This window comes from Elephantulus edwardii, unplaced genomic scaffold, assembly GCF_000299155.1.
Source record: "Elephantulus edwardii isolate Elephantulus edwardi_28Jun2011 unplaced genomic scaffold, EleEdw1.0 scaffold00440, whole genome shotgun sequence".
Lineage (NCBI taxonomy): Eukaryota > Metazoa > Chordata > Mammalia > Macroscelidea > Macroscelididae > Elephantulus > Elephantulus edwardii.
The window spans coordinates 483,708-495,345 of NW_006400190.1; the positions used below are offsets into that span (position 1 = coordinate 483,708).

Genomic DNA, 11,638 nt, shown 5'->3' on the forward strand with positions numbered 1-11,638 from the left:
GTAAAGGGCAGCCCGGTCCGACCACTTGCGGCCGAAGTCACGAGATCCTCTGTCCGCGTGAAACCCACCCCAGTGGGCGCGGCTCCCAAGGGCAGGGCCCCCGGGCACGGGACACGGGTCTCCTGCGCCTGTGCGCGCCCCAACCTGTGCGCGCCCCAACCTGACCTGCGCTGCGCATGCCCAGAGGCCATAGGTTACGCGCCCCGCCCGTCGGCTTCCTCCCACCTCCTCCGCCCTGGTCCGCTCGGCCAGGCCTGTCCTGCGTGGCGTGCGTCATGGAGAAGATCGAGGGGGCGGCCGTGGGCCGCTGCGCAGACTCGCCGTACCTGCGGCCGCTCACGCTGCACTACCGCCAGGTGAGCCGGGACCCCTCACCGGCCGCGCGCCTTCCGCGCCGCCCCCACCCGCGCACCCCGAGGCGTCTCGGGCCCCGCCCCGGCTCCGCCCACTGACCACACCCACCGCTCCGCCCACCGCTCCTGTTCCTTCCCGCCCCCAGCCCAGCCCGAGCTCTACCCATGGGCACTTCGAGCTCCGCCCACTGCGCCGAGCCCAGCCTGAGGTTCACAGGCTGACCCCCCAACGCCGAGCCCCGCCCGATGACACCCCTCGCCATGCCCGAGCTCGGGACCACTGCTGCGGGTTCCTACCCCCACCCCCCGCTCCTCCACTGTCCCCAGCCCTGCCCGTCGGAGCCCCGCCCGCTGCACGGGCTCCCCGTACACACCGCGGCGCCCGGCCTGCGCTCCGCCCCTCACCTCCAGTCCCAATGCCGTCACCAGTGTGCTCTCTGTCCGCTGCCGCTCCGGACCCTGCCCCGCCTTGCTCCACAAGCTCACTGCCCTGGATGTCTGGGCACTGAATCCACTGTCCCTATCTGGCCATCCACACCAACACCCTGCCTACTGCCCCAAACCCCGCCCACATCTTGGGCCTCCTCCCACCGACTGTCCGGACCCTGCACCCTGCACGGATATTTCGTCCAATACTTGGAGATCGCGCCCACCCCCCTATGCTGTGCTCAGTGCACCAGGACACCCTTCACCTCTGCCCCACCCACTGCTCTGGGCTCATGATCCCTGATGTCCCGTCCACTGCACACACGCCCCGCCCATCGCTTTTACGCCCCGCCCACGGCACGGCCCCCTGAGGTCCCCCCCAATACCCTGGAGCCCACCACCATCTCTGCCTGCAGCATTTGTCTGTCCCCCTTGTCCCTGGTATGCGGTCCCACTGAGCACCCAGCTTGGGAAGGGACCAGCAGAGGAACACCTTAAGGGCACTGGTCATCCCTCTGAGCAGGCTTCCTGAGCCAGGCTCTCCTTGTGTCCTCTATGCCCTTTGTTGCACCCCAGGACCAGGGAAGGCTGCTCACAGGTGATAGCCTCAGAGGACTAGGATGCTTCCAAAGCTCTGGGAGCCACAGTACTAACGCAGAGCAGTGTTTCTGTGGAGGCTAGAATCCAACAGTCGCTCCACAGGAGACAGATGGACAGAAAGATGGCCACCTCCTGGGCAATGTACAGCCCCCAGAAACATGCTGGTGGGTCGGTGCAGACTCCTGGTTGAGAGGGAAAAGGGTGGTCCAAAGGGATGAAGGCCAGGAGGGATAGCACGTGGGCAGCTGGGCCCTGGTCACGGGCCCGCTTCCACTCACTGCCTGTCGGTTACAGCGCTTGCACCAGCAGGGAGCACCACTGCATGCTGTCCCGCACACTTGTGAGGTGCCACGCTAGGGGCATGGTGGGAGGTGTGCTGAAAGCTTTGAAGGGCAGCCCCCTCCCTCCTGCCCTGGGAGCCACATGGACTTCTTGGCTCCTGAGTACCATGAGAGTGTCACCTACTGCCCCATTTTCACTGCCTGCTGTGTCCACTCCTGACAGTGCCTCCTGCTGGGGCTCCCTCAGGGCCGTCCACTGTGCCTGCCCTCCTGTTCCTTTGTCCCTTGATCAGAGCACCCCAACCTTCTCTCCAGTCCCTTTGTCTGGACAGGTCCTGCTGAAGTCCCTCCTTTTCCTACTCTGGTATAGTCCTGTGGACTCTGTGTGGTCATATACCTTCAAGTGGACTCCAGCTCTTAGTGACCTCATGTCCAACAGCTGGAAGCCTTGCCTGACCCTGTGCCATCCTCAGGCCTTCACTATGCTTGTGCCGGGCTCTGGGCACTGAGGATCCATGCATGGCGTGGTCTAGAGCAGGAGGAGGCCAGTCCTGGGACTGAGGGATACCACGGGGGCGCCTACACTTTTCCCAGGCACTGGCCTGGCAGGGAGGCATATAGTGTGCATTTTAGCTGCACAGGCTGAGGCTCTGGGGACAGTGGTGGCCCCAGTGTGACCATCTCTGCCCTCTGTGGACACTCTCTGCTGGGGCATACTGACATCGGGTACTAAGCTGGTGCCAGCAAGAGATTGGCAGGTGTGCACACTAGGCTGCAGCTCCCACCCCCTGGTCAGGCGAGCCTACTGGGTGGACAGTGGATGGAGGGAACTCATAGACTGTGGGTGGGGTGTGCTCACACGACAGCCCTAGTCCCCAGAACTCTCCCAGGGAGCCTGACCACTGGGCTGAGGGGCTTGTGGGATCTTACCCTACCCCTCACCTACAAGCTGATCTTGATGCGCAGCACATGTCATGGGGTCACACTGCTGGGTCACATATTGGGTCACCGGGGCAGACTGCTGGAGAGTATGAGGGGCTAGTTTCCCTGGACCTCTCCTTGTCCTGAGTAGCTGGCTGGCAAATATCAGCAGGTCCAAGCTTGTCTGGACAGCCTGACCTGTGTGCCTGTGGACATGGGCTCCCCCTGGAAACCAAGGCCACCACCACACCTTCCCACCCAGATGCCACTACCTCCTAGCCTTCCTATTCATTCTGGAGGTGCTGCAGACTTTGTGGGACCACCTCCTCCAGGAAGCCCTCTACAAGCGCCTGTCCCTGCTGGGTCTCCCAGCCTACTTTCTACTGTTCTCGGGTCCAGATGCCCAGAGCCTAGTCCCTCTTCCACTCAGAACAGAGCCCAGGGTGGGGCCAGCTTGCCACAGCCTGGGGCTGTCCACGTGACTGGGTAACAGATGGGCTGATAGACGCTGAAGGCCCCCCCCTGACCCCACCCCACACAGGACTGGGACCCTAGGGAGACCTGGCCCAGCTCTAGCCTCATCAGCAGTTAAGTCCCTCAGGACAAGAGTGTGGCCGAGCAGAATGAACTCTACCTGTAGCAGTTCTGAACCTGGCCTCAGTGAGCCAGTGACCTCTAGGATGGTGCCTGGTCACCCAGCAGTGCTCAGTCAGTGGGATTCCAGGCCCCTCTGGCTACTACCTGCTGCAGCCCATTGTCATCTGTCCCGGTTGCCCTTAGAGGGCATTCCCTGGCCTGGATTTTCCTCTTTGCCCCCTGGGTGCCATCTGTGCCCTGTGAGGGCAGGAGGTGCACGTGGGTCCAGTTCATGGGCTGAAGTAGTTCCCACCACTGAGAAAACTGGGGTGGGGGGACACACACACCTGAGGGCTGGCCAGGGCGCCTGACTGTGGACCTTTCAACACAGTGACAGCCACACCTTTGCGGTCCTGCACAAGGTGCTGGGAGAAGGTCCTAGGGTGCCTTTTTGTCTTTTGCCCCGGACATCAGCTGTGCCTCTCCAGAGATGTAGAGGCAGGTACTCTGCCCTCAGGGATCCAGCCTGAGGATACCCCATCTGATGCCCCTCCTGGCTCCCGTGGGCCCAGCTCCTCAAGCACTCTGTGCGCTACACTAGTTGCTGCTCCATGGCGCCTGTGCCTGTTTGCAGCCCACCCTGACCACTGCCTTTGCTGACCGCTGTCCTCCCTAATCACTGCCCTTCATGACCACTGTCCTACCTGAATCTGCCCACCTGGCCAATGCCCACCCTGATCACTGCCTTGTCCCTTTCAGAATGGCACCCAGAAGTCATGGGACTTCATGAAGACACATGACAGGTGAGGGTCGGGGTAGTGGGACCTGCAAGGGGGACCCCTGACCCCAGTCGCTCTTGCCTTCCAGACCTCCAGGGGTTCGGGGTCCCTGAGGGGTCAGCCCTGAGTCCTCTAGGTTGTGCATGGCCATGCAGTGGGCAGACCCCTGGGAGTTAGCTGTCCCAGGTCCTCTGCCTGGCATCAGGTCAAAACTGGACTTGTGTGGCTCCAGGACGTGTCAGTTGAGCACCTGCCCAGGAAGTGCCACCTGTCCCATCAGTCACCAGGCTCAGCTCCCAACCTGTCACCGAGCTGAGTCCTGGCCCTGCCCGGGCCTCAGTCTCCCTCAGAGCAAGAGCTGACCTTTCCTAAGTAATGAGGAATAGGGAGCCCCACAGGCTGAAGCGGGGTGCCAGGAGCGGGTAGTGCCTGTGCTGAGCTGGTGCCCCTCTCCCACAGTGTGGCCATCCTCATGTTCAATGTGACCAGAAGGACCCTGGTGCTGGTGAAGCAGTTTCGGCCAGGTGAGGTTTTGGGGTGCAACATGGCAGGCCAGTGGTCACTGTCGGCTCATACAGGCCTCAGTGGACCTCAAGGTCTGAGCACAGATGTGAGGAGGGGCAAGGGGGAAGCTGTGGTCTCTGGAGGGGGCTGACCTGGCCAGGTCACATGGTCTGGCTGTTCCCTTCCCCCCAGCTGTGTATGCAGGTGAAGTGGAACGCTGCTTCCCGGGGTCCCTGGCTGTTGGTGACAAGGACACACCCCAGGGGCTGCAGCCAGCCTTGCCTGGCTCAGTGGGGGTGACATACGAGCTGTGTGCGGGCCTGGTGGACCAGCTCGGGCTCTCGCTGGAGGAGGTGGCCTGTAAGGAGGCCTGGGAAGAGTGTGGCTACCAGCTGGCCCCCTCTGACCTGCGCCGAATTGCCACGTACAGGTGAGTGAGGGCGCAGGGCTAGTCAGTGAGGGCCAGGGGGTGGGATGGGTTTCTAGGGAGGCAGTGGACAAAGGCAAGCAGTTCTGGAGGGCTGGAAAGAAGCCAAGGTGGAATTGGGGCTCCTAATGCTCATTCTGGAGACGCTCATTCTGGAGCGTGCGGGCCTGCACCCCACCCTGCAACCCCCAGCAACGTGGGGCCCTTCTGAGTGGCAGCTGCTGCTGACAGGTGCCTCCACTTCCTGTGGGATTAAACACAGGGCACTGGGGGTGGGGTGAGTTACATTGGTCTTGGGGTGCAGGCAGGGGGCTGAGCCCCAGCCAGGCAGGTCTGCGCACGTTTGTGTGTGTGTTTAGGGAACCAGGTTTAGGTAACAGCCCCACCAGAGCCCAGGTATACTCCCCTTAGACCCCCCTGGCTGGGGCCACCTTCCCAGGACAGAGGTGCTCACTGTACTCAGCTCTCTGCAGTGTTGTTCCCGTGCCTGGGCTACTGGGCTCCAGTTACTGATTCTTGACTCAGGTGAGCATGGGCTCCAGACACACCTGGCCCTCACTGCTGTGCTGGGCTGGCCTGGCCCTTCTGCCCACCTCTCACTGCCCAGCCTGGGGTCTCTCAGTGCAGGGTCTTGCTGGGGTGTGCCTGGTGTGGAGGGCCCGGGATGACCTCAGGCCCCTGAAAATGCAGAGTGTTCACCTGGATGCTGAATGTCTTGTGCAGTGAGTGAGGCTCAGAGACCCCATTTCTCCATGGGCGCTGAGGCATCAGGGTGTAACGTGTGGTTGGCTCTGTGGAGGGTCTTTGTGGAGGAGGTGGGCCTGAGCCGAGTACTGACAGAAGGACACGAGCCAGACGCTGGGGCCACGTGGCCAAGCAGCTGAAGGAGCAGTTGTGTGGGCAGGGTCCCGGGCCATGGCCCTTTTGAGGGCCCTAGGGAGCCATGGAGGGGTCCAAGCAGCAGGCAGCCTGTTGGAGGAGGAGAGTGGGCAGCAGACTGACAGGTGACCCCAGCCAGGCTACTTACCTGTTACGTCAGGTGACAAGATCAGGAGGCTAAAGGTGTTATCCAAGAGCCACCAGCTGAACATGTACTTGAGCTAAGGTTGTGACTTGGCTTGGGGAGGGGGCAGTGTCTGGCGCCCAGCTAGACATGTCCTACTTGGCCTGAGCTCAAGGCCAGACCATTCTCCACGAGGTACCGGAAGCCGGTCCTGGAAGGCTCACAGACCGCCACAGCATCAAAGGCTTCAGCCAGGGTCGCCACAGGAAACAGGTCATCAGGAAGGGGTCAGCGGGCAAGAAGGGGCTGCAGGCAGTGGAGGAAGCAGCTGGGGTCAGATCGCTTGGGTGGAAAGGCCTGGGCATGTGGCTGGGGGGTGCTATCTCTCCTGCTTTAGGCTCGGCACATCTCTGAGACAGCCAGCCTTCTGGGCGACCCTACCTGGACATTTCCCTGGGTGCCCTTCATGTCCCCTTCTCTCCAAACCCACACCTGGCCATCACTCTTCAAAATCCCACCCGGACCCCCGGACACTTCCCTCTTCCATTCTGCCAGCTTGGACCTATTGTCCTCCTGCTCCTTAAGCCGCTTTCCACTGGAAAAGGGGTCTCCCTCACACCTTTTTGCAGCCAGCTCAGGGATCTCGCCACCCCCTCCCCACTCGTCCCCTGCTTGGCCACCTGGGCACATACCCTTCCTCCAGCTGGGAACCTGTGTCTGGGGGCGAACTCACTGGCCAGCCTGTGCCAGGCCTCGGGCTGCCCTGCTCCCACTGTTGAGGGAGGGAGTCTGGCCTTAGCACAGATGCACAGTTCGCATCTGGCCACTGTCCCAGGCAGCAAATGGTTATGAACTTGGTGATTTGAGAAAGCATATGCTGGCTGTCCTGGTTCTTGGGGTTTGAAGATTAGGATGAGGGGCTGTGGGCTTGATTGAGACTCTAGGTCCTCCAACCACAGGCTATGGGACAGGTCTGGGGCCTTCCTTTGTGCAGCTTGGAACTCGGGGTTCTTGCCGCTGCCTCTCACAGCCTCCCTCTGAACGTGGCTGTTTGCAGTGTCTGCTTAAAGAAGCCTGCCGCCCTCTGACTAGATCTTTCCTGAGGACTTGCTTATGACAGGCCCATCCACAATAGGCCTCTGGGTTAACTCAATATCAAATGATTAGCCCTTGCTGTCAAATTGCTTCCACTTTGTGTGATGTTATTCGATGGTGGGAGGGGTTTCTCATCATCCCCCAGGTGCTCCCCCTACCAGAAGGGAAGAGGATTCTGGGAAGACTATCAGGGTGGGGACCTGGGGCATTTTAGGATCCTGCCTACCTCAGGGCTGGGAGGGCAGTGCAGAGGTGGACAGGAGATGGGGAGGGTGCTCTGGCTGCGGCCTGTGCTGAGTAGATGCTGTCTTGTCCTGCAGGTCTGGTGTGGGGCTGACCAGCTCCAAGCAGACCATGTTCTATGCAGAGGTGACTGATGCCCAGCATGGTGGCCCAGGCGGGGGCCTGGTAGAAGAGGGTGAGATCATAGACGTCGTACACCTGCCTCTGGACAGCGCCCAGGCCTTCGCAGATGACCCAGATGTCCCTAAGACCCTCGGTGTCATCTTTGGTATCTCCTGGCTTCTCAACCGAGTGGGTCCTGGCCCAAATGCCCAGTGATGCTCTGGGCTTTGGGCACATGCCCAGTCCCCTGCAGACAATAAAGGTTGTACAGCCCCAGTGTCTGCCTACTGGCCTGAACAGTGTGACCTGGACGGCGAGGACAATAGGTCTTGCTTAGATGGGCCTGAGGAGGAGGCCCCGACAGTGCCCTCAGGAAGGCCCACTTTTTTCAAGTCAGACCAGAGGATGTGGGGGCCAGAGCCTAGACATGTGCTTGAGAATGGCACAGGACAGGCCTGGCCTGCTGGTCACTGGACTGTGGGACAAACTGGCCTCAGTGTGGTGACTGAGCAGGCCCAGCAAGAGGGAAGGATTGTGGGCTCCAGGGGGAGCGTGGAGGGCTCTCTGTCCAGGGACAGGCTGGAGGGTCCTCTGCCCACACAGCTGCAGTATCTGGCCGGCTGGGCCCTGGGCATGGGGTGAGGCTCCAGTGCTGTGTCCATTGGGGCCCTAAGGCGGCTGGGGCCCAGTGCCTGATAGTCATGCTCTCTGAGTCCCCAGACACCACTTCCTAGGGTGGTCAGACATCCAGTAAAACCTGTGCCCATGTGCACGGGGCTGTGAGGAGGTAGGTGGCCACAGCCCACTCGATGCCCCGTGGGACCAGTGTGCTGGTGATGGGGCCTGGCTTGGGGTCAGGAACTTCTCAGAGTCCTCAAGCCCTCTGGTTGACTTCTTGGGGAGGCAGGGTCAGCTGGGACCAGGCTCATTGACCCTGAGGAGGAGAGGTATCAGTAGAGCTGGCTTCAGAGTGATCAGGAGCATTGCTGCGCCCTTAACTTGTGCTCTGAACCCAGTGTCCCCACAGTACAATGGTGGCCGCTAAGGCTGTTCCCACCTTTATCTGCGGCTCAGACCCCCATCAGGAGGCACCCACACGAGGCTGAGGCCTCCTGCCCTGGTGGCCCAACCTCTGTGTGCTGCTAGAACCCACACAGACCCCCAGGGCCCTCCCTCCCCAGCCTGGAGGCTGCTGAGGTGGCCTGGCCAGCAGTCAGGCTGCCCCAGAGGCACCACTCAAGCACCACCACCTGTATGCAAATGCTGCTGGAGCCAGGTGAAGCCTCCTGGGAGCCCCTTCCTGGGAGTGGTGGCCACTGGGGAAAGGGGCCCTCACAAAGGTGTGTAAGTGCCCCAGGGTGGGCTGGGCTGTAGTGTGGTCCTGGGGATCAGTTACAGGCTTGGAGCAGCCAAGCCTGCCTCTATCACAGGCCAGCCTCCAGACACCCACCATCAGAAACCCTGGGAAGGGGGCTGGGTGCTGGCTCCATACTGCTAGGAGTGGACAGAGCACCTGGACCTGGGACCAGTCCAGTCTCCTCTGCTCGTCAGCGGATGGGGAAGGTCAGGCACCATCACCGCCCGACTAATGGAGCTGGCATCGATTCCCGGCACTTGGGGGGGATGTAACCGGAAACTCCCCCCCCTTGCCTCTATATTTAGCCCCGGAGGACAGGGCGGAAACAGCTCACTCCTGAGCTCAGCTGGCCCTGTCCACACCCAGACAGGCTGCCCCCCAGTCTGGTGCCCAGGAGTCCCCCCAGGGACTGGAGGCCCCTGGCTAGCATGGCCTTGCCCTGTGCCTTGTCCAGTAAGGGCTGAGCACCCATCCCAAATAACCCCTTCCCTGGTTAGGGGGGCTGAATGGCAGCCCCCAGCCAGATGGAAGCTAAGGGGTTCTTTGACCTGGGGGGGGGTCTTCCTGAGAGAAGCCCAACCCTCCTGGCACTCAGCACCAGGGCACAAAGGCCAGAGACATCCATCCACTGATCCTTTTAGGAGAGACACACATGGGTCCCCATGGAGCTGGCTAAAGAAGTCCCTTCATTGAAGGGCCCCAGGAAGGATGAGGCCCAGGGTTTACCTTCTTCCCTGGACAGGTGTGGCCACCTTCCTGACCTTGAGCCCCATCAGGCTTGGGTGTGGCCATGGCAGGCAGGAGGGGGCATCCTGGACAGGGACACAGGAAGCCTGCTTGGCAGGTGCAGTGTCCATGGTCTTCTGGCTGCTGCCCTGCTGCCCACCCAGCTGACCTGGGCCAAGGGGCCCCAGCCTGACTCCTAAAGGACGGGGGCAGTAGATGGGACGAGGCCCTGAGGGAGGGCACTGGGTCTGGAGCTGGGGTGTCCATCACTGCTGAGTGCCTGCATCCTACACAGCTCAGAGCCTGCTGTCGTCAGTCAGACCTGTCTGCTGGGTCATTCCTGGGGCAGGAACCAGAGGAAGGAGGAGCAGGCAGGGTGGGTGCAGTTATGAGGGTCCCATCTCTGCTGCGTCCCCCTTTTAGCCATGCCCCCGGGAGAGTCCAACATCAGCCCCTCTCCCTGCACAGCAACAGAGCCCCACCCAGCCCTTCCTCATCCTGTGGTCCTGCAGCAGTCAGGTCCTGTGACTACTCCCCTGTCACCTCCTGCCTGCCCGTCTCCTCTGTGCCCCTTACCCTCCACTGGCCTGGGGCTTGAGCACATGACCTCTGCTGAGGGTGGGCCTCCCCTGGCCAACTTGCCCTTTCCTCGGGCCTCAGCAGAGCCCTCCTCACATCTGCCCATCGTGCAGGTCCTCTGTTCACCTCTGGGCTGGATGCCCTGGGGCTGTGGCTGCATGTTCACAGTTTTGCTGAATGCACTTCCCTGGTGGGTGGGCGTAGAGGCTACAATTGGGTGGACAGAGGTAGGGCCTGGGCTTAGAGCAGGGGGTGAGGGAGACCTCTCTCAGTACCTGCCTGACACTGCAGCTAGCCCGCAGCTTTATTGCCAGTCCCCTGCCCCATGGCCCTGTCATCTGTGGGAGGAGGAAGCATTGGGGGCCTTGGCACCGGCTGGAGTGTCTTTATTTGGTGGGGGTGCTATGTGTGGTGTGCCTGGCTCGTATCCTGCCTTCACCTCGCTCCCTGCGTTTCTGCTAGTGGGGCTTAGATGGAAGTGGGCATTTCTAATGTTATATCAGAGCCACTGTGGGGTGCAGAGTCTGGGCCCCCCTCCTACAGTCTTGATCCTGAAGGGGGGCTGACTGAGCCAGGTGGGACCATTCCCAGGGTGGACTTGGCCTGTGTTCAAAACTGCCCTAGTGAGGGGGGCTTCTCTGACCCCCAAGGCCACGCCCCAGGCCAGTAGTCATTCTTTTAAAAGCTCCGTGACCCTCCTGTGGGCTGAGACGCCCCGCCTTTACCCTGTGATGGCGACTACTTGCCTCACAGGGCTGCAGCCCGGCTCCCAGGCCAGGCCCCAAGGAATCAGGGCGACAGGATGGCCCAGTTGATGAGACGGTGACCCCTCTACACCTATCTGGACCACAGGAACCCAAGGCCATCCCCATCTCTAGATAGGACCCCATCCAGGAAATGGAGGATAACCAGGTGGTGGTGGAGAGCTGAAACATGGAGCTGGCGACCAGGTAGCAGGAGTCCCTGTGGAACGGGCCAGGGTAGCTTGGCCTTTGTCCTTCTGCCTGCTCCAGCCCGGATGCCAGCCTGGCTGTCCACCGCCAGCGCCCAGGCCAGCGCCCAGGCGGACGCACCCCGGGCGCACAGGAGCATTAGCGGACCGGCTGGGAGGGGGCGTGGGCGGCCAGCAGCGCCCCCTGCGGCTGTCATGGCGGCGGCACGGGCGGCGCGGGCGCCGCGATGGGGGCGCGCAGTGGGGGCTGGGCCCAGCTCGGGTCCGTGGCCGCGCCATCCTGCCGGGGGACTGGCGTTCCGATTTGCGAGGGAGGCGACAGCCCTTCGAGGACAGTTGCGAGCGCGGCGGTGGCGCACTGATGTTGGAGCGCGCGGCGGACATCTCCGGGTCACCCCACCCCCGGCTTCGGACCCCGTGCAGCTTGGAGCAGAGGTGCCGAGCGCACCCGGTGGCCAGGCGCCGTGGCTCAGTCCAGCCGGCTGCCCGCGCTGACCCCTGGGAGGAGGCGCGGGCGGCGCGCGCCCAACCGGGCGCTGGGAGGCGGCGCCCTCCGCCGCCTTTAAAGCCCCGGGAGCCCCCGGCACCCCCCCACCCGCGGCGCGGCCCCGCCCCCTCATGCATATGCAGGTACGCGGGTGACGAATGGGCGAGCGAGCTGTCAGTCTCGTCCCGAACTTGTTGGCTGCGGGCGCCGGGAGCGCGGGCGCGCAG

The 11,638-nt window shown here is 62.3% G+C and overlaps 1 protein-coding gene across 1 annotated transcript in view; it reads left to right on the top strand.

Annotated features, from left to right (window-relative positions):
* Window positions 1-275: 275 nt before the first annotated feature.
* LOC102869178 overlaps window positions 276-11,638 on the top strand; it is an 11,991-nt gene continuing 628 nt past the window's right edge. Inside the window, exons 1-7 of the mRNA XM_006902699.1 lie at window positions 276-356; window positions 3,917-3,960; window positions 4,396-4,460; window positions 4,633-4,870; window positions 7,286-7,499; window positions 7,611-7,673; window positions 10,986-11,562. Coding sequence (XP_006902761.1) covers window positions 276-356; window positions 3,917-3,960; window positions 4,396-4,460; window positions 4,633-4,870; window positions 7,286-7,499; window positions 7,611-7,673; window positions 10,986-11,562 — 1,282 coding nt within the window. The remainder of the gene's footprint in view (window positions 357-3,916; window positions 3,961-4,395; window positions 4,461-4,632; window positions 4,871-7,285; window positions 7,500-7,610; window positions 7,674-10,985; window positions 11,563-11,638) is intronic.